Source organism: Bombus affinis, unplaced genomic scaffold, assembly GCF_024516045.1.
Source record: "Bombus affinis isolate iyBomAffi1 unplaced genomic scaffold, iyBomAffi1.2 ctg00000412.1, whole genome shotgun sequence".
NCBI lineage: Eukaryota > Metazoa > Arthropoda > Insecta > Hymenoptera > Apidae > Bombus > Bombus affinis.
Window position 1 is genome coordinate 23,612 of NW_026109077.1, and position 23,140 is coordinate 46,751.

At 35.9% G+C, this 23,140-nt stretch overlaps 1 protein-coding gene and 2 long non-coding RNA genes across 3 annotated transcripts; all 3 read right to left on the reverse strand.

The window, feature by feature from the left end:
- Positions 1 to 18,873: 18,873 nt before the first annotated feature.
- LOC126927987 (uncharacterized) lies at positions 18,874 to 19,211 on the reverse strand. The gene is made up of 2 exons (XR_007716124.1): positions 19,107 to 19,211; positions 18,874 to 19,028 (listed from the first exon to the last, which is right to left on the reverse strand). It is a non-coding gene; the product is annotated as an uncharacterized LOC126927987 (long non-coding RNA).
- A 3-nt stretch (positions 19,212 to 19,214) lies between these two features.
- On the reverse strand, positions 19,215 to 20,126 carry LOC126927988 (uncharacterized). The gene is made up of 3 exons (XR_007716125.1): positions 20,044 to 20,126; positions 19,398 to 19,912; positions 19,215 to 19,315 (listed from the first exon to the last, which is right to left on the reverse strand). It is a non-coding gene; the product is annotated as an uncharacterized LOC126927988 (long non-coding RNA).
- Positions 20,127 to 20,184: 58 nt separating this feature from the next.
- On the reverse strand, positions 20,185 to 21,292 carry LOC126927986 (uncharacterized). The gene is made up of 2 exons (XM_050743945.1): positions 21,044 to 21,292; positions 20,185 to 20,876 (listed from the first exon to the last, which is right to left on the reverse strand). The coding sequence occupies exon 2, from the start codon at positions 20,860 to 20,862 to the stop codon at positions 20,266 to 20,268; it is 597 nt and encodes a 198-aa protein (XP_050599902.1). The 5' UTR covers positions 20,863 to 20,876; positions 21,044 to 21,292; the 3' UTR covers positions 20,185 to 20,265.
- Between the last annotated feature and the right edge of the window lie 1,848 nt (positions 21,293 to 23,140).

Genomic DNA, 23,140 nt, shown 5'->3' on the forward strand with positions numbered 1-23,140 from the left:
AACTCCTTTGTCGAGTCCCACTAGACATTCTTTCAGACCCACCTTTTTTTGTGAAACGCGCGAAAAAAAGCCAGGATTGCATCCTGGAAGTTGTTCCAAGATATACCATACACTTAAAAATTACAAGGTACGACAATAGTGTGAATAAAACTGGTATTTAAATGAATTTGTTTCTTCCTTTGTTTATTTAAATTGTCTTCTTTTTTAGTTAAAGTAAATTTCAAATTGAATTTAAAAGCGTTGCGAGCTGCTGGTAACGAAATTGAAATAAAATTCAGAGTGGAAAGGGTTAATATCAAAGTCACCTAAAGAAATCGAAGTACCCGATATGATTGAAACTTAAAGACAGCCTCTCGTTTGACAAAACAATATTTTACCACTAAGTTCTTTTCTATCAGGTAAAAGCTAATTCTCGGATTATCGAAATCCACGATTACAAATATTAATTTCGACAAACGTTCTCGAGATCGAGCCTCCGTTCATCGATTAAAATATAAACTGTGTTTATCTGAAATTGCTCGTACATGCTGCGACGCAGAATTTTTTTTCAACGATGCTCGACAATTTCACTTTCAATTGTAAAAAATGTTACGCATCGAGCGGAAACACCTGACTCGAAACGATAACTGTAAACGATAACTTCATCAGAAAAATCGGAATGTTTCTATTTTTCTATGTTTCGTAGAACTGGCGTTTCTCGTTCGTCGTTTAATTCGTGTTTTGAATGATGTTGAATTTGACGTTGACTGATCGAATAACGAATGGATGAATTTGTAATAGAAAAGTATACTGAAATGATTAAAGGTATAAATATAAGGTATAAATTAAAGGTATAAATATAATATAATACTGATTCAGATCCTTAATCTTTTAGTATTACTAGAAAATGGAACGATAGGGAGCACGTTCATAAATTTATGGCAAAAGAATATTACCAAAAAAGGTAAGCTTCTGGCTTTGGCTAGAGGCTTCAGGGAACATAAAGAGAAATCTGTTTATTAGTTTCTTTGTTCCTAGACCTTGCAACCCAGAATATAATATACATTCAAGGGTAGGATAATATGCGCCGCTCCTTATTTGCAATATATCTGCGTAATAGCAATCTCCAGGCCATGGATATACATAAATAAAGATGTAGAATTTTTCATGAAGTTACTTCAACAGATGAAATATACGATAAATCGCAAGTTAATCACTTCTAAAACAGCGTCTTTTTGTGATTTTTTTTTTAGAAGGAAAAGAAAGAAACGAAGTTATTGAATTTTGAGGTATGTTTTTATATATATTTAACGAATACAAAAAATTTCTTTTTATTTCTTTTAAAGTAAAAGAAAAATTATAACAGCGTAAAATTATTTCTAAGCCTATTTCATGGGCTGCATTTTTCAATCGGCGTGATCCTCCACTGAAACGAAGAACCAATAAAGGATTAAATTATTATATATTTTTCTTCTCGATGGACTAAAAAAAAAAGAAGGCGGAAAATAAAAAAATGTGTTTTTTAAGAAGAAAGAATAAACTTCAAGGTGCTATAACAATTATTTAAATCAACTTTTTGACAAACTTTTTTAGTTCATCGAGAAGAAAAATATATAATAATTTAATCCTTTCTAGTTTTTCCGTTTCAGTCAAGAATTACGAGGTGAATCTTTCACGCCGATTGAAAACGATTAGAAATCTGATATAATTTTTTTGTTAACATTAAAAAAAATTTGTTGTATTCGTTAAATATATATAAAGCCACACCTCAAAATTCAATAACTTTGTTTCTTTCTTTCCCTTCTAAAAAAAATCACAAAAAGACGCTGTTTTAGAACATTCTAATTCAGGACACCCCGTTAAATAATCATATCGTCGAAGTACGTAAGAATTTAAAGCGAGGATCAGCTTCGTGACAGAGCTCGTCTCTGCGTACGAGCGATGATAAGTCAGGAAAACGTTGATATTTAACTAAAAGTTATTACCGTATACGCGTAAACGTGTTCCTGTCGCATCTACTTCACGCGCTGCAACGCTAGGCGTTCTGACGCGTCATAATCTTTTAGTCGGCTAAATGTAATATCAATCGTTAGCAGAGACACGTGAAAGCATTTCGGAGTATTTCTATGTACGAGGATTTATCGAGAAAGATATTAAAAATACATTTATCAAACAGCTTACAGCTTAAACAACTGCACACGCCTCTCTGCCTGCGTCTTTACGTAGAAAATATTTTTTCTATCCAAGAGATGTACGCAGATTTTTCCAACTGGCCGTATTTTCACTGTATTAAAAGGCTCTATACTACGAAACACGTAATACTTTCTACGAAACCATTTAATAACAAAAGCGACGTAGAAACGTTCGTTCTGTTGCACAGGCGAACGATCAAAATGCGTTTCTTTCATTTCACAGTTTTTACGGGATTCAGAGAGACCGCTGCGGATGTTAAACCGCGTTCGACAAATATGGCGGAAGACGATTTATCTAAAGTTGTCAGGAAACGAGAACAGTTTATATAATTGGAGTTCGTATAATGGAAGCTTACCAATTTTTCTCGCTACGTATCGCTCTTTGCTCGAATAATACCAGCAAACGTTCCGTTAATTGGGCGTTAATTAAAGTTTTGTTTCAATAAACGCATTTCTACTCTACTTGTATTTTTCTCGATAAATCCCGTGTACGCAGCGAACGCTGAAATGCTTCTACGTTTCCATGCTAACGGTCCATGTTACCATTTAGCCGACTAATTGTCAGTGATTAATAAATTGTGATAATTGCTCGATAAAAAGCGAGTGATAAGTGAATTTATGATACGATTAATCAGCTCTTCCAGATCTCTTTGAAAGCGTGTGCCTAGAATGTGTCGCAAAAGGTAAACGGTGACGAGTATACTCGTCAAACACGGAGTACGTGTGGCTGTTATAACGTAGAATGAAATTGCAACGAAACGACTGTTTTATCTTGTAATTTTATTAATGTCGGCCTAAAATTTTTCAATGGCGTAACTCGTATGATGTAACTGAGTGAGAAAACGTTGTTTATAAAGCTTAAAGTGTCGTGTATGGTAATACCCCATACAAAATGTTTTATGGAAACATCGATGGATCTCGAAGAGGAGTTTCGCGTTTTATACCTTTCGCTGAAAAGGCGGATGCTAAAATAACGTTATAATCCACATTATATGCAGGTGAGAGATCAGTGATAAAAGATAAAATGTGAAGACACGATGGATCTGCTATATTCTACGTTCCATCGAACCACGAAATATCTTGGAGCCTTTAAAGCGTACGGAACAGAAAATTTCGTTATCGAAGCAGATGAGAATGTAACAATGTAATGGTGCAAAATTACAATACATATATGCGATATAAAAGAATAAATCTGTTCGTTTCTCACTTGTCTTTTCAACAAAATCCATTATCTTTTAATATCGTAAGTCAGCAGCTAGAATATACGATTAATTCTAAAAATAGTGCAAGTGATTTAAGCATTTAAGAGGCACATTTTCGAACAAACTGCTCGTAAAATTGTACGACGCGTAAATCTCACTTTAGAAGATCGTATATTTTACGAAACGTTTTATTGCGTGTCGGAAAAATACTTTTTAACGCGCTCGAACGCCGAACGTCGAACGTCGAAACGCGTCTAAAAACGAGATACAGCGGCGATCGAAGGGAAGTTTAAAATTCACAAAACAGTGTACGATAACTGCACCTTACGTACTAATTGCGACTTTCATCACCAACAACGTTGAAGACAGTCATCCGTATCAAGCTTGTTCGCAATCCAATTCTTCTTATCAATTACAACTTTTCTTTTTTTCTAAAACTGTCGCGTTTCTTTTATCCTTTTTTTTTTAAACTTCCTCTCGTCCTCCATCGTATACGACTTGCTGCAATTTCACAGCCACCGGCACGTACGTGTCACAGAATAGACGATTATCGTCGACGATTTTGAACAAATTTTAGAAAGAAGAAAACTTAATAAAATTCGTGATGTATCAATTTGAAGCTGCCTCACCTTATCCGCCAACGTAGATGAAGCAGTAAATACACCGATGTACGGATACTGTTTGCAACCACTGGGCGTCTACATTTCTTTTCCACCCCTGTCTTTCCCATTCGCCCACACATTTTTTCCCCCGTCACGTATCTCGCACACACGCGTGCGCTATACGCACATACGGAGAATTACAGCACGCGAACCACACAAATCAGTCTCAATTACGAATTAATAAAGAAAGTCGATGTTTCCCGCGGAGATGATCCGCGAACTATATCTTCCGGGTATTCGGACGTAATTTCCATTTCGAGATACGATTTGGAATGCCAAAATGAAATTAGCGTGGAGATTGCCTTGAAATTAGAGTTGATTGTGGAACAGATTGGAGTTTGTTACTGGCGACGGTTAGCAAACTGTGAGACGGATCGTAAAAAGGATTTCGTGCGGCGTATCCTCTGATTAATAGTCTTTTGAACTGTTCATTAAGACGAAACGCTGCTGGATAATGGGCGGAGAAAATTTTCTTGAAATCTGTTTTGCTCCGCAGGGGGTAGACGATCCAGGGATATTTTTGACTTGGACGAATTCTACCGACATCTATGGAGGCGTCTCCTAGCGAGCGATTCGTCGTAAGGTTGTTGGGGGCAGACCAATCGGATTCAAAAACCCGAGTACGACGAATTGAAAAATTTCGAAAGCGGAACAAAACCAATTTTCATATCAATGACTGAATCTTTCTGACGATTGGAAAATTGGACGGTTTCCCGAGAATTTCGTGAAACCACGTGTATATATGTCCGCGAATCTTTTCGTCGAGTCTGAAGAATAAATGCACGAATAGAAAATTAGATGAGAAACATTAGATCGAGGAAAGGCGTGGGAAACATTAAATATCTTTGCATAGACAATTTTTATCGGATTGTCGGGACGTTTTTATCGAAGTTTCAGTCCTTTTCTATTGCGATTATCTGTGTCGCGGAATGATTTACATAAAAATGAATTGAACAAAGGTGAATGTAGAATACGAATACTTTTGAATGTAGAATACGAATGTAGAATACTTTTCCCCAACTTTCAAGCTTTCCCTGCAGTAATATAAAGATTCACGTTCCCTTCGTACATAAGATCGAATGTAAAACTTCTAAATAAGAAAACCAAGCCATCTCTTTGAAATCAGAAATGGTCGATCACTTGAATCTGAATCTTAACAAATAAACATAGATGGTGGCTTCAAAGGTTATTCGATATAAAGAATCTTCGAGTTCGTCATCGAATCTACATGCAATCGCGAAAGGTTAATCGCTGTTCCACGGAGTCTTTCTCGCCCGAAACATTTTACCCGTATTTTATTATGCATCGCTTCTAATTTGACCGACTTATCGAAACAAACGAAATTTACCTATTGCGTAAACTCTCTCGAATAGGACGATGAAAAATAATTTCCAAGCCGCAGGTAGGTAACTCATTGTCGGCGCATTGAAATTCAAATTCTACGAGACACCCGTACACTGCACAGATCGTGGACAGATGAAACATTGGAGGAGACAGAAACGCGAAATTATCGGTAGCGGAGAAAGGAGAAACGAGGTTAAAATGGAAATATAGAAAAAATGTATGAAAGAAGAATGAGTCTAAATATCACATGGCAGAATTGAACTCTTCAGGTAGGTTTCTCCTTTCGATAGACCAGAGGTTACGTGCACCGCATTTAAATGAAAATTGAATTTCCTGTATACGTACTACAAAGTATAGAGTAATTTGCCCATGCGAGATAAAATTTCAAAAGGAAATTCACCTTCATTCGCTTTCTCTTTAGTTCATTAGTTTCGGGAATAAATAATACAGACAGGTAATTCTATTTTACTTTCCGATCATTCTTTCGATCTTTACGTATTAAGCTCTTTATGTTGCCTGAATTTTCAATACTTGGGAAAATTATTCCCACAATCACGCAATCCAGAATTTCGATTAGTTTTTATTTATTTATTTATTTGAGACGTTAAATATTTCCAACTCTAATTTACTGTCGTTCGAGAAGAAGGCGCGAAAAAGTCGGGTTTAAATCGAATAGACGAGAAGAAGAAGGAATTTTATAACGTTTAAAGACATCCACGTTTAACATCCACGTTTTATTTAATTCTATGGAATAGGTTCGCGGAATATTTTCAATTATTCGATAAACTTAGTTTCTCGTTCGAGCATAAACATGCACTTGCACGTTTCGTCCACGCATTTCCTGCGATACCACGCTCAACGATTAACTAATTATATCATTGTAGAGTATATAGGCTTATTAATTAATATAATAAATTATTATATACTTCAGGTGAACGTACAAGCGCGCGTGTGTGTGATGACTTTATTCGAAAAAAAGAATTTGTTCTTGTCGTTGCGTTGTTCGTTCATTCATTATTCATCTGATTAGTAACATCTGGTTCTTAATACTCGGTCCTAATAGTAATAGCAGTAAGCTGGCTTAATTTTCCTCTAATTTTTAAAATAGTTTTAATATTCAACGCTGTTTAACATTTCATCCTTGGAACACTCTCAGTACGTATGTATAAATAGTGTGTACGTGTGTATTTTTTATCGTAGTTTAGGGTATCTTCCACCTCAATTTCCAAATAGTTTCTTTTAAATTCATTTTTATGAAACAATACTGACACGCAAGAAGGGTGCATCAAACAGTCTTCGACTGTTACTTCCTCGTCGATTATTCCACATCACATGGAAATATTATTTGAAATTTTTATATTTACATTGTGGATATACGAATATTTATATTTTTACGGTCACACTAAAGTGTTAAAACCCGGACAGATATTTGTCGTACTTTTTAAATATCCTAACGAAGATTATACTTTGAATGTCCTATATATCGTTGCATATTCTGTGAATTCTATGCATCCTTAAATTCTATTACTCGCTTCTTTTATCTTCCGAATCTTTAAACATTTCCCACACGTATACGTGTCACAATCTGATTGTTTCGCACAGAACATGAAACCGGTATACCTGGTCGTTAAAACGTCACCAAATTAATAGTGAAACGAACGAATGATGATATTCGTCACATCGTTATTGCTACTTCAACTAACAACCAATCTCGTTCTTTCTGCTCGAGTAAAAAGTCTCGTTAAAAATACCAGTTTTTATTTTATATAAAAAGGAAAAAAATTCCGACCTTACGATATTAATTCTATGCTAATTGAACGTAATTATCTTCGAAGAAATTGGCTCGCGCGCTTCTTATGCATAAATGCAGCATTTCCGCGTAAGCTGATTCGTTGTTTGCTAGGTCGCGATTTAGCGAGCTATCGAGAGTCAAAAAGCAATTTCGCTTCCTTTCTTCGACCCTTGTTCCAATTGGACCGAAACTACGCTCGTTACATCGACGGAAAAAGTACGAAAGATTTCGCAAATCGGAGGAGACGACGCTGGGAACAACGGAAAAGTTCCTCGAAACGTTTATCCGTGGTCGTATCTCGTGCGAGTAATTCCAATCGATGCCCGGGATAAGCGTGACCCGTATTCCATACCGCCGGGTGTTCATCGATGTCACTGAAATTTTCTCTCGCTTTCAACTTCTCTACGCTAGTTAATAAAGCGCGGCAATCGTTGCAGGGTATCTCTCCCACGCGTTTACGCCGAATCGCCTACAACATGAACCGATATCGCGCCTTTTTTCCTTTACTATTGCGCAGCTTCAACTACGACCTTTCCGCGACACGTATTTCAATGCTAGCGGCTGCGACAAAAGCCGCATGAAGCACGGCGAATTAAAAGCGCGTCAGAGTAACGCGGAAAACATTGTTCGTAGTTTTCGTTAAAAAATGATTTGCAAAGGAATTTTACCGTTGCAAAAACGGTGTATGTAAATGGTGGAGATAGGAACAAATGGATAATAGATTTTTTCTTTTGTAGCGCGGGCGATAATATTTAACTTTATCAGGTAAATAGAATACCCGCTCGTTCGGCGAATTTTGTTTTACGATCGAGCCCCTATGACTTCAAAAACCTGCACGAGGCTGTAACAATTTTCTTTGATTCCTTTCGTTTCGCTGCCTCCTATAAGTGAAAATAATGCTTGCTTTAACTCGAATCATCTACACGTCCGGATACGTTATTTTAACTCTGTAACTCGAGTTTAGAACACGATCTAACCCAGCCCAGACTTCTACATGGCCAAGTTTACCTGTGCGAGTACAACTTCCATATTGCCGCTACTCTAACAAGTTGCTCTCTGCAGCTCCAACTTTTGCAGCTATACGTTACGAGCCGTCAGCAACCAATCTTTCTTTCTATTGTTGACATTGTCTGGAATAACCATAAAGATATAGAAATACAGAGTACGAGGGTCGTACGTTACCGTGTAAATGGATGCGATATGAGAATGGGAAGAGAATGCCCTGTTAGACGGATAAAGGCGCCTTTTGTCCTTGTTCAACGCTAATCTTACCAAGCCCGGTGAAACGACATAGAAAATTTTATTTAAAATTGTGCATTTGCCCTTATTCATTTCGTTAAGAGTTAGTGTTAATCAGGTACGATGGTTAATCTGTGTTACACACTTACGTATGTAGCTGCGATAACAAAACTTTCCAACGGTTTCGTCGATACAAGTATAACATCGAAGCGTAAGTGCCAATAGGCCTAACCAGTCATCGATATCCCTACAATCCCTCCACCGAATATTTGGAAAAAGGCGTGACGAAAATGACGTTCGAAAACGAAAATTCGTTTCCTTTTGTCGTCTCTCAATATCCCCACTACGCACGCGGTTGGTAGGCATCCGCTACCGTTGCCACGTGTCAACGGTCAAGGACGAAAGTGACGTTCGAAAACGAAAATTCGTTTCTTTTTATCGTCTCTCAATATCCCCACTACGCACGCGGTTGGTAGGCGTCCGCTACCATTGCCACGTGTAAACGGTCACGGACGAAAGGACGTTCGAAAAGGAAAATTCCTTTCTTTTTGCCGCCTCTCAATATCTCCACTACGCACGCAGTTGGTAGGCGTCCGCTACCATTGCCACGTGTAAACGGTCACGGACGAAAATGACGTTCGAAAAATAAAATTCCTTTCTTTTTGTCGTCTCTCAATATCTCTACTGCGCACGCGGTTGGTAGGCGTCCGCCACTATTGCCACGTGTAAACGGTCACGGACGAAAATGACGTTGGAAAAATTAAATTCCTTTCTTTTTGTCGTCTCTCAATATCCCTACTGCGCACGCAGTTGGTAGGTGTCCGCTACCATTGCCACGTGTAAACGGTCACGGACGAAAGTGACGTTGGAAAAATAAAATTCGTTTCTTTTTGTCGTCTCTCAATATCCCCACTACGCACGCGATTGGTGGGCGTCCGCTACCATTGCCACGTGTAAACGGTCACGGACGAAAATGACGTTGGAAAAAAAAAATTCCTTTCTTTTTGTCGTCTCTCAATATCCCCACTACGCACGCAGTTGGTAGGTGTCCGCTACCATTGCCACGTGTAAACGGTCACGGACGAAAATGACGTTCGAAAAATAAAATTCGTTTCTTTTTGTCGCCTCTCAATATCCCCACTACGCACACGGTTGGTAGGTGTCCGCTACCATTGCCACGTGTAAACGGTCACGGACGAAAATGACGTTCGAAAAATAAAATTCCTTTCTTTTTGTCGTCTCTCAATATCTCTACTGCGCACGCGGTTGGTAGGCGTCCGCCACTATTGCCACGTGTAAACGGTCACGGACGAAAATGACGTTGGAAAAATTAAATTCCTTTCTTTTTGTCGTCTCTCAATATCCCTACTGCGCACGCAGTTGGTAGGTGTCCGCTACCATTGCCACGTGTAAACGGTCACGGACGAAAGTGACGTTGGAAAAATAAAATTCGTTTCTTTTTGTCGTCTCTCAATATCCCCACTACGCACGCGATTGGTGGGCGTCCGCTACCATTGCCACGTGTAAACGGTCACGGACGAAAATGACGTTGGAAAAAAAAAATTCGTTTCTTTTTGTCGTCTCTTAATATCCCCACTACGCACGCGATTGGTGGGCGTCCGAGACCGTTGTTACGTGACAACGGTCTCGGACGCCCACCAATCGCGTGCGTAGTGGGGATATTAAAGGGCGACAAAAAGAAACGAATCGGATCAAGAAAACATTTGTTGAATCAAAAGTTGTACGTAAAGAGTCGAAAACGAGAATTGTTAATAAATATACTATTAAACATCTACACATCCTGCACCAAATAACCTCAGGTATTTACCGTACGAATGTGCGTGCGTTATTAGACGAACGCATTATATATATATATTTCGCATTTTCAGTCTTCGTCGTCGTCAATCCTTATCGTTTTAAAAGTCGTACGGTTCCAGAGCATTTGGTCGCAGTCGCAGACCTTTCGGTTAGCGAGCTCGTTAGCGACTGTCTTATGAAACTCTGGGCAAAGAATCACGAGAACAGCGTGCGGATGGCGAAGAATGAACCTACAGTTTTAGGTCTGAATTTAGATCCCGAACGATCGGAACCACACTGAGACAGACGTCTGTCTTTCTTTGTATATTTACGCAAATAACGCGAGACGAAAAATGTAAGACGCAAGTTGTATCCCAACTTCTTCGAAGGTCGACGTCAGACGCATATCGATGGAAGCTAAAGGTTTTTCGTCATTGCGCCAGTCATTTCCACCGTGTTTTTACCAACACCTGTCAAATTGGCGGGCAAAGGAAAACGCGTATCTTCTTTCCAAACGACCAATCTAATTTAAAATAATTCGGTGTTGGTTGCACGAAGCAAGGGATTTGTCTGGAATAAAATGTTTTAGCTATCAAAGATACAATGGCCAAAATGTTCTTAAAAAAGATTTAATTTATTTATACGATATGAAGCTGTTAGTTGTTGCGACCTTTCTGAGAAGCGTGTTAAAATGCGTCGCGAAAAGTAAGCGACGACGAGTATACTCGTGAAACGTGGAGTATGCGTGGCTGTTATAACACAGAATTAATATTCCGCGGATGCTCTGACAAGCATATAGCCTGAATTGCCACGTATTTTTCGAACGATTGAAAAGATCCTTTGGTTCTAATTTGCATTTCTACTCGAAATACGTTTATCGAATTATACAGGCACGATTTTTTCTTCCGCAAACTTTTCCCATATTTCACGCAACTTGAATATCCATTCTTCCAGAACCTCTCAGGCTTTCCGGCGGGAAACTTTTCAATATGATTTTTTACATCGTCCAAAGAGTTAAAAATCCGAACGAACTTTCCCAGCAGCGTTTAACACGTGTAATATTTTATTAAAAATCAACGAGCATATTTAAAAACATTTACAGTAACGTTTTTTCAGCGTGATATGCTTAAAAACATAAATGAAAACATACTTGAAATTTCCTCAATGGAAAGGTACTAAGCAAAGCTTTTATTTTATTAAATTCCTTAAAAATCGGAACGAATTTTCCGACCAACCGATATTATACCTAATACATCGATAACGATTTCGTATTATCCATCGTATCCATCGTATCCATTCGTATTACACATCGAAGATGTAAAGGAGATTGCAACGATTTGTCTAAAAGTTTGTGACCTTCACGGGTGAACGAAATCCGATATCTCCGAGAAAAAGAACGAATTAGAATGCGTGCAAATGACAAAGAGGAAAATTAATTGTTTATCCTTTCGCGTAGTCGATGTTCTACTATTCTGTCAATTTGACATATTTGAAACGAGAGACGCATTAAGTCGCAAAAATGACAGGGGTTGATCTTTTGCGTCGAATCAAACGAATTCGAAGGGGAACCTTAAAATACCAACGTTTCCTGAAAAGATGAACGCAATTCAACCTTCGTACTCCTTCGAATTTCCGCTTGTCGAACCTCATTTGCTCGACGTTTTCGATAAGAAGAAACCTCTAGAACTCGGAAATTTTTGCTCATCCCTTGGGCTTCGAGCTAACAAGGTTCGACTTTAGCATTTTACGTTATAAACACTTTACATACATAGAGGAAAGTGGCCAAATATGGAACAGGTCTCCCTTTCTTTCTTAATCCGATCGATGATGAATGTCTGCCAAACGACTATAGGCTACTTCACTCAGTTAGTCGTTCATTTTCTGAACGTTTATTTTGCCAGAAACTATTTTCGCTAAATTTTAGATTTATTATTCTGATGGCAAAATGTGGATCATCGAGTAGTCAAACAATTTGATGCTCGGATCTCGATGATTGCGAACAACTACATTTCTGTTCTGTTAACCGATCTGAGTGTTCCATATTTTACCTTTTCTGCGATGTCGATTCGATATTAAGAATTTATTTATAACGTTAGAGGTATAAGGCTAACACTTAGATGGAGCGTAATTACAAGAATCTTTTACGTATCGCAACTGAAGGTAAAATAACAAAAAAAGAATAAAATAAAAGAATAATAAAAATAAGGTTTTGCGTGTGTGTGTGTATGATTAAGCGAGAATACAAGGCAAGAGGGAGGATAATTATTGTAAATCGAGTTTATGGCCAGCAGTCTGAACATAAAGTATACTACGTTGCAAGCTACGTATGCGAGTGAACGTAAAAACTGTATTACTACCGTTACGTTACAAGGCACACGCACGAGCGAAATGACAAAGTTAGGATAAAAAGATTAGAAAATAAAACCAAGCACGCTGTAATGGTATTTCGCGACGTATTTTATTCTGTAACGTTATATCTGGTATGGTTATAGCTTTCGATAAAAATCACGTGACGTTGCACTTTGTACAGCAAATCAACCGTTTCTCATATTTCGAAATATACACATAGCGTTTTATGCGTAAGGAGAGATAAGAAGCACACGGGACACTTGTGTACGTACGTTGTAAAGGACTTTCAATTTTGCATATGTGTCATCACGCGTGAAATAACCGGACCAAAACAGTGGATACGGCGATATGTTTTTGACACGGCCAACCAGCGTTTGATTTGCGTTGAAATCAAATTTTTCGGTTCAATTTCACCGAAACTTCGCGCTGAAATAACGCGTGATACACATAGCTTGCATTTCACTCTCAATATTATTTTGATCGATATCCGAGCCGAAAGTACTTGCCATTTCGATTTAATAACGCACTTACGTATTTATATCTCATTTATATGTGTCCTATGGTTTTAAAAATATTACGAGGCTGTACATGACCATAACAAGCGAAACGAGAAAGTAGAATATTGCTTGACTTTCGATGTTACATCGATGTTTTAGCTGTATATTCTACGATCGATGGAAATTCGCCAAGCACAATGAAATTTGAATTTTAATCAAACCTTCGAACTAAAAGTATCTTCCATTTCGATCTCATAATACAAATTCTATGCCATATATTCGTCATGTCTTTTAAAATATTATTCTCCGATCACGATCAAACAATAACAATAATGACAATGACGTAGAATACATTTAACTTTGCATATTATATCCGTTATTATATATTCTAATATTATATATTCTGCAACCGATTAAAATTTCCAAAGTACAAATCGAATTTCAACTAAAGTTGATTAAAATCAACTGTTCGAACCGAAGGTATTTTCCATTTTGACTTAATAACGCAAATAATAACAAGAATACTTATTCATATTTTTTCTTCTGTCTAAATATTATTAAAATCATGCAAGGTGGTGTGCAACGATAATAAAAAAATCGAGATGACAGATGTGGCCCTTAAACGCATAACTGCGCAACTATACGTGCAATTCCAAGCATTTCAATAACAGTCCCCGGAGTAGGAAACACTTCAAGTATGCGCTATCCTTGAATGAAGGAGTTAGACAAACTGACCGTCTACTCATTGTGGAAGCGCTCGATAATTACCAGTTCCTGGCGATTTTCTTCCTTACCGGTGTCTTCAATGAAAAGTTAGTCCATGTATATTACTTTAAAGATTCAACCGGGATAATTAAGTTTCGAAAGTCCTTTAGACGCAGTCGTTTTACGGAAGCCGGAAAAAGAAGAGAAATTAAATTTCGTGCTACAACGTTCGTATAAATATCAGATTTTAGATTCAAAGTTTCCAATATATATATTTTTCGATCTTTTTTTTTCTCCATTCGATATGATGATTACGGTGACTCGAAGTTGTTCCCATTCGTTAGAAGATGCGTATGTACTAACAATTAAATAATTTCCTTATAAAAGGAAAGAAACTTTTGGGACAAAGTAATATGTTCCTTCTTACGATAAAATACCCACTGTACGTAATATTTGCGCGCAACGATGGTAACAATAATATTAATTTCTTGATCCTTTTTTGTTTTTATTTGTACAAGATTTACGATAGTTTCATTAATATAATTGCTCGTAATTAACGACATTAAAATGCGATCGATCGATACTCATTGAAGACTGGGTTGTTTAGATTGGAAATTTCCATAACATTCATCCCTAATCATCTATGCAGATTCCAGATATGTACCGTTATACCGTGTTGCGTGAACAATGAAATAAGCGTAACCCGTATCATCGGTTGACACAGCCAACATAGTTAAGGTAAACCAATTAAGGCAACGAGTTAGTAAAACGATTACCCTTCACGTTTTCTCCACGTTATAATCGTGTACGATCCGCCTACCATGAGAAAGGTTATTTGGCAATAGACAAAAAATAGTAAAAAGTCATGTAACAACTATAGCAAGAATCCGATATTAACCGGTTAACCGAGTCATTTTTTAAACTAGCTTTTTAAACGTAATTTAATTTTAACGGAAATTAAACGTCGCGTAGATAAAAGAACAGCAATTGGTAATTTGTGTACTGTTCGTGGATTTCTAGCCATGGAACGTTAAAAACATAGACAGTTAAAATACTATAATAATACGAATCCGACAGACAAGCAACGATAATTTATTGAAAATTGGTAATGAAAAACGAACGGAATTTGATGAAAATTAACAAAACTTTTACCTCGTAATAACGGTATTATTATACCATCGAATAAGTAAAAAATTAACACTCACCAAGAAAACGGTATAAGCAACGAAGATTTACAGCTTGGCCTTCGCGAGACAATAGTCGTGGTTGGCGCCAGACAAGTGGTCGAGAAGAGTATGCCCTACTGCACAGTCATAGGCATAGATCGTGCACCCGAATTGTCCCGTCTGTCGATGGATATTACCTGCAACGACCTCCGTGATACATTTCTTGCGCTACGCGAATAGGTGCACCTGTTTGCGTGCCACTTAATATCGCGTACGCACGAAACAGCTCGAGAATTATCCACGAATTCTACGAATTCGCAGTTACTAATCGCTTACCAAACGTCGATTATGTCGTTAGCGCTTGAAAAGACATTCGAATGTAATTGTTGCAAAAGATAAATGAGCTTTGTAAAATAAACGGTCCAATTCCTATCGCGTTCACAGTCGAAGCGGTACTGTGAGGCTCGTTGCGACCCGGCGTCCCTTTATACGATCGACCCCCGAGCTCAATAGCCAATCAGCGTTACGCATTCCCCAACGTTCAAAATCCTTCCGTTGGATCCACGGACGGCCGATGTCAGTTATGTGAGGGGGTGGAAAGCACTTTTGGCGGTATTACATGTTGCTTCGCTGTAAACATGGACGATCTGGATTTAATTCAATTATCCAAAGCGAGGGAAACGGCGTTTGAGTGGTGGCGCGAAAATTACCGATTTCGTTGCGCATATTGACAAAGTTATGGCGAGGGATCTGTATGGTATGTACTATATAGCTTTTCTCGCGGGCTATGTTTCTTTATATTGTATATCGAAGTACGCACCTAACGTTTCAAGAGAAGCTTTGCATGCCTTGTATAACTTGAACTGTAGTTTAGATTTACAACTTTACTTTAGTCTTTATGTTTTCTTACTTTTCAAGAGGTAATCTGCGATACTTGTAAATAGATACTACATATATATGTACGTTAACTTGTAATGTGTAATATTCCTGTTTGGTTAGGTCTATATTTTCTAATGTGACAAATATGTGTATGGTGGCCATCTTGTACAAGTAAACTGATATTATTAGCGTAATTTTACAAATTACAAGTCATAAATTATTCCTTTTTCCAAACAAGGAAATATACGAGAAAAAATAGAATAGATTCTTACGATTATTTTTGTGAAGTTTTGAAAAAATCATGTATTTAAGTATTCACGAGAAAGGGGAGACAGAAAAGAAATGCAAAGATGGAAAGTTTCGAATATGTAAAACGTAGTGAAATCCGTAAATGATTTCATAACTGCTCTTGAACATTTCTTACAAACAAACGAGTCATCTCATACTTTCCTACAGGAGAAGGACATATTCATCAGAAAAAATTCCATTGATGTTGTCTATGAATGCTTATGCATCCAGCGAAGTCTGTGATTATTTTCTTTATCTGGAAACATACGTTATAGTTTTGAAGTTATAGTTTTACATTATTTGTTCACAATCGTTATAAAAAGACCGGAAATGTATTCAGGTCACGCACATGCTTTACTGCTTTATACGTACCATCGATGTTAAAAAACAACTCGTACCGAAAGGATTAATATAATTTTTATTTAAATTTTTTGTTTCGTATTCATAGACGAAAACTGTTGTGTTGTTTGTCCGCAAATATGTAAAACGATTCCATTATATTATAAAGTTCTGAAAATCGATAGTTTTCGTTATACATTTCGTTAGTTAAAATAGTTAAATGACTTTCCAGAAACAAATCATGCTTCATGGACATTTTGAGCTTAGTTAGCGTAAAAATTAAACCTTGTTCTGTAATTAGTTGTTACATGAAATTAAATGGATTTCAAGTAGCTGGTATGTAAATGATACTTAAACTAACATGTAATGCTTAAATCGTAAAATAAATATACATGTAAAATCAGTTAAATTTAGGGAATCAATATCGATAAACGCGAAGCTATAAATAACATCTTTAAGTCAAAGATTATTTGAAAGAATTTCAATTTCACTTCAAACTTGAAAGGATATTTCAGATCAAGTAAATAACAAATTTATACCGGTATAGTGATCGCATGTTTCTTGAATTCAAACAATTTGTGTAATCGGTACGAGAATGTATGCAATATGGGATATTAAAGAGAATCGCTTTAGGCATTATTGCACCATGTACGTCATAAATCGTCGATGGAAGCTCTGAAGCGGGCAAAAGAGTTTATAGCTTCGATAAATAAACTGTTCTTTGTAAATGATAGGTTAAAAAGTAGGTAATCAGCATTAATATCAATTGGATATTCCATCGAATAATTTTAAGGATCTTTGTATTATAACATATCCTTTAGATAAAAGATAATTGTTAGTTTTATATCGAAGAATCCACAAGTGTTTCTACAGTAACAAAGTAATTAACGTTTCCTTAAGGGACTAATTCTTGTTACAGATTTCTTTCACCTTCATCTTTGAAACTATTCATAAATTATATTTATATCTTTCAAAAAATCACATCCTAATCCTTAATAATGCTCACAGTTTTGTAGTATTTAATATCTTTTGATTTATTCGAGATTTCTTCAAATCTAATACAGAATTCAAAATGTTTCACGTATTTATTATAGTCTATAGATTATGCTTACAGACTTGGTTCATGTATGTACGTATGTGTATTATACATTATTGTATTTAAGAATTTATATGATCGTCCCATGAAATACCTCTAGTCTGTAGGAAACAGTCTGTTGCTACTATGGTTTAGATGAAAGAATATTATGACATGTCGTTTAACTGTGTGATACCATCTATTAATGTACCAACGATGACTTTAATGACGGTCTAATAGATATTGCGCTACAACTTTGATCGACGTGACTTATTTCTATGATGCACTTCGACAAGCTGATTTCAGCCAAATCAAGTCAAACGAAGTTTCTTGTGTTTAATATTCATATAAACTTACTATGCATGTACGTAGTTTGTTTCAGTAGCATCTACGTAGTTTAAGAAACTAGTTGATGACGTTATTTCAATAACACAATCATAGTGGTTTTTAGAATAATCATGATTCGAACGCAGACTATTAGGGGATGATATGTTTTAAGAACAAAAATTATAGTTTTCCCTTCTAAAACATGAGATCGAGATTGAAATAATTTTGAAAGAAGAGCGAAATAATTTTAATTCTTTAACCATTTAATTCTACCTTAATAGCAAAATACAAGAACGTGTTAAGTATACATTATTACTAATTTAATTATTTATATCACTAATAAACAATATTCTTAATTCGCAATTCTTATATTATTTAACTATACTATTAATGAAATGATTTTATATAACTTGCAATTCAATGGAATAAAAACATGAATGAAATATTTAAACATACCTACGTACATAGATTTCCAATAATTTTAAGTAACTTTATGAATTAACACGTTATAATATATTTTGCATATATATACGGTATATATCTGTTACATTTATCAAAAATGATTCTTGTTCAATTACATTCGCCACTTATATCGCGGAAGCGTAAAATTATTTCAAACAATATGAAAATAATTTATCGTGAAAAATATTTTACGTATTGTTTCTCGTTTTTATCGTAAATTAAGCACGTTCCCATTTCTTGCCATAAGAAATAATGGATAATCGATAACAACAGCGTAACGAAAGTAAAAATTATTGTTCATTCACGTTTTGAACGTAATTTTATCAGCTGTACTTTTTCAGCTACTTTGATTTTACTTAATTTCAAAGAACATATTTAAATAATAGCTGGCTTAACGTATAAAATATAACGTCGAAACATTACCGCGACTGTCTTGAACAGATTTCCGCCTGTAGATGACTTTAAACGTTTCCGTATCTCGTAATTTGCGAGAAACGAATCTCACATACATTTCTACGAGACCTTGCTCTGTCCATCTTGCAGTTCCTTCCTTGATTGACTTTCAAATTTCCCCCTGGATTCTAGGCTGTTTCTGTCATATAGAGTGAAGAGTTCGCTGGCCCTCGAAGCAAAGAGACAAGCACATAGAAAGTCTGCCTTTGGGGTTGGAAGTAAGCATAATTTACGATACGATGATCTAATCCCTTCATCACGCTTGGAATATACATGGTTGCCTGTAAAAGGACGCAGTTTTATATTCAGCAAGTTGCAAAGAAAAGATCTATGTTATTTTGTGATCTTATAGTACTCACTCGAGAGAAAAGGAAATTTTAATCAACGTTATATAATATTGATGAAATCCAATTGCTGGGTCAAGAAGAAGAGAAAAATATCCTTCGCCATTGATAAGAAATATTTGACTTTCTGTTTTAATATACTGCGGGCACGAGAAAATATTTGCGCGTGTCCATATTTTCCAATGAACCGTTTTCCTATCAGCTTTTATATTTCAAATCAAATCCTTATAATCGTATGAAAGTACCACTAAATAATACCAAGTTTAATACCTGTATCATGTATTTATATTCATATTATTTAAATACCTTTCGTAGTCACTGTATAACTGCCATCTGTGGATAATACATAATTCTCTATTTATTCCTTCTGTAGCCGATATTGCACGACATGCATTATTTATTGATTTGTACGTGTGTCCACAATAGGTAGATTTCTCTCTATGTGTATTCATAAAAAAAAATTCGTTGAATTCAAATCAGATGATGGAGGAGATTATTTTATTGGACACGTTTATTCTACCTATTCTATCGAGGGTTCGATTTAAACGTTCGATTTAAATGTTAAATAAAAAGTACGGTATATCAAATAAATAGGATTAATTTTTGGATCTACGCTTATCAGATATTTAATACTTCTCTCATTAAGCATGTACTACAAATTTACGGAGTTTTAGATTACTTCCTTGTAACATTCTCTCTCTCTCTCTCTCTATATATATATATATATATATATGTATTTATATATATATATATAAATATACAAATATGTACATATATGTAAGATAGTAATCCGGGGATAATTCAGGGATCTATTCTGTAGTCTAAAAATCGAGTTTTTATTATGGAGTAAATAATAAAATACAAAAATAAACAACAATTAATATGCGTCTATAACAATAAATAACAATAATTATATAAACGGGAAATAAGAAGTCTTTAGTACAATGTTTACCTGAAAATCGAGAATCGATTTTCAACGTCCTGAGCTACCGATCTTTCTTCTTCAGTCTTTAAAGTTTTAAATAACTATTCCGTAACCTTGTTTGTCTCTAATGTAACTCTCTGTCCGTCCGTTCGGGAAAAACGTGCTTCTTAAAATGATCGTCCATAAAACAAAAGAAGGTCTGTCCGTGAAACACAGCCTGTCGTGCTACTCGTAAAACAAAAAGAATCCCTATCCTACATGAACTCTAGGGAGTTTACACCGCCCCTCGAATGGGGAGTGGAACAGATTCCCTTCAGATCCCCGATTACCGTTATCCACTTCATATATGGAGTTTGAAATCCTTCTTAGAATTATGAAAGGTCCTTTCCTAATTTCTTCCAGCTTATTTCTATTCATTTTTTTTCCGTTATGGGTGAAGACCATATCACCGATTTTAAATTCGTGTTCTCTTCTTTTTTTATCGTATTTTTGTTTGTTGATTTCGAAATTTCTTGTTGAGTTTTTGAATGCTTCTTCTCTGTCTCTTTTTAGGTTTATCTTATTCACCATTATTTCCTTAGGGACGATTTCAATCATTTTTCCATTCAGTAAATGATTTGGGGCAAACCCCGTTACACTGTGTCTGGTGTTATTGTTTTCTTCTACGCTTTCTTCTGTGATTTTTGTCCAGTTTCTCTTATTTTCGTCTGAATTACATCTGATCCTGTTTACTAATGTTTGATTTACCCTTTTGTTCAGTCCATTGGAGGATGGGCAGTCTGTCGAGGTGAAAATTAATTTAATGTTCCTTTTCCTCGTATACTCTTGAATTTCTTTGGATGTCATTACTGGGTATCGGTCTGCAAGGATAATTTTTATGCAATCAGTTTCTCCTGTCGAGTCTATAAGTTTTATGATATCTTCTGTGTGTTGTGTTTTCGATGTGGACATAAAAACAGCCCTTGAAAAATGATCGATGAGTATGTGCATGTATTTCTTTGGTGAGTTGTTATTGGGTGAAATCGACCTGGGAAATTCAGTGCTTCATAAATCACACAAGGTTGTTTCTTGGGCGGTGGCTCTGGCTTTCTGTCCAATCTTGCGTTACTCCCTTGTGTTTTTCTTCCCTTCGTCTGATATTGCCCCAAGAATCCGATTAAGCCATTTGTTGATTGTACTGTTTCTTTATCGATTTTATCTTGAATGTGTATGGGTAATCCAATAACAATTAGATTTATCCCTGTCTCTTCAGAAGTCTTCCTCCTTACTTCCAATATTAATCATTCCTTTTTTATGGCATATTCAGTGAATGAACCTGAAATGTATTTAAAGTTATAAGCGTATCGTACTGCAGACCAACCTTTATTGCCAGAGGCTTTTTGAACTGCCACCTTCCAATTTTCCCAGTTGTATTCTTCATCCTTCAGCAGATTTGTCTGGTACCATTCTGATGCTGTTTTTCCCAAATATTTCTTCAAATTCTTGATCCTTTTTTCATCAGTTTGGATTTTGTATTTTTGGTATTCGGTTTCATACTCATATTAGAGTACGGAAGGGATGCGTATGTGAAATATGAATATTTCATACTCCAATCTGTGGCTTTTTGCGTTCCATCAAATTGTTTTATGACAAAGTCTGTGCCTTCTCTCTCATGCATGTTTTGTTTCTGGAAGATCTCTAATAATGTTTCTGTTTGAAGATTGGGCTTTTCGATTTCGGTCTTTATTTTCCTTGTGGGGATGATCTCCGATTCTTCTAAGTAAATATCTCGAAACACGAAGTTTAAACTTGTACCGATGTATGACGCTGCCGTTGCGTCATCCATCGTGAGTGCAATGTTTCTGTAATGGCTTACCTTGGTTAAGTTGTTTGCGGCTTTCTTCACTATCGATAAACTGAATAACCGCGGATGATGATCTCTTGCTTGATATTCTGGAGGAAAGACATCACATACTTCATCTTCTGGTTTTCTTATGAATTCTTATGGATTCTATTTTCTCCCCATTGCGTTCTCGTTCACGGCGATACGTAGCTTCACTTTTAACGGCATGGCGTAGTGAAAATCGATTTGTAAGATGGTAATTTGGTGATAATTCAGGATCGATTCTGTAGTCTGAAAATCGAGTTTTTATTATGAAGTAAATAATAAAATACAAAAATAAACGACAATTAATATGCGTTTATAACAATAAATAACAATAATTATATAAACGGGAAATAACAAGTCTTTAGTACAATGTTTACCTGAAAATCGAGAATCGATTTTCAACGTCCTGAGCTACCGATCTTTCTTCTTCAGTCTTTAAAATCTTAAATAACTATTCCGTAACCTTGTTTGTCTCTAATGTAACTCTCTGTCCGTCCGTTCGGGAAAAACGTGCTTCTTAAAATGGTCGTCCGTAAAACAAGGGAAGATCGGTCTGTCCGTGAAACACAGCCTGTCGTGCTACCCGCGAAACAAAAAGAATCCCTATCCTACATGAAATCTAGGGAGCTTGCATATATATATGTATCCTTTTAAAATTCTAAAAAATTATACAGATTCATAAAAATATAGTTAAAGACTTTGTAATATAGCGGTTTTTAAATAAATATATATAGTTTTTAAATAAATGTTAAATTTCTTCCGACTATTCGTATCACATTACGATTATGCTCTTTTAGTTCTATAGCTTACGAAGTTAGTTTAGAAGTCGAGGCTTACCTCACAGGCTTACACAAAAGTATTGGTTGAAGTTTTCCTATCAAAAAAAAAAAGTAAAAAAAAAGGAAAAAGTTGTAATCGCTTTAATCCGCAGGTTGTAGTTAACACGTTTGTGTTTCGATTTAAAAGTTAATTCAATTAATCCATAATATCGAAATGTTGCTAACTGTTATTTTATATTTTTTTTATATTATTTGATATTTAATCGTTTGATGAATACCATAGATATCTGATATTTAATCATTTAGATGAATTTCATAGATATGTAATATTTCATCGTTAGATGCGTTCCATCAAAGTTTAATATTCATCCGCCCACGTTCTCTAAGGGAAGATTTCATATAAACTAATATTCATAACGTTTTAAGACATTTATAAAATAATTACGTAACACTTTATGTTAATTTGGAAATTTAAATA

Excerpts from the sequence above, each read along its gene's own strand:
- LOC126927986 (XM_050743945.1), bottom strand. The coding sequence starts at position 20,862 with ATGACATCCAAAGAAATTCAAGAGTATACGAGGAAAAGGAACATTAAA.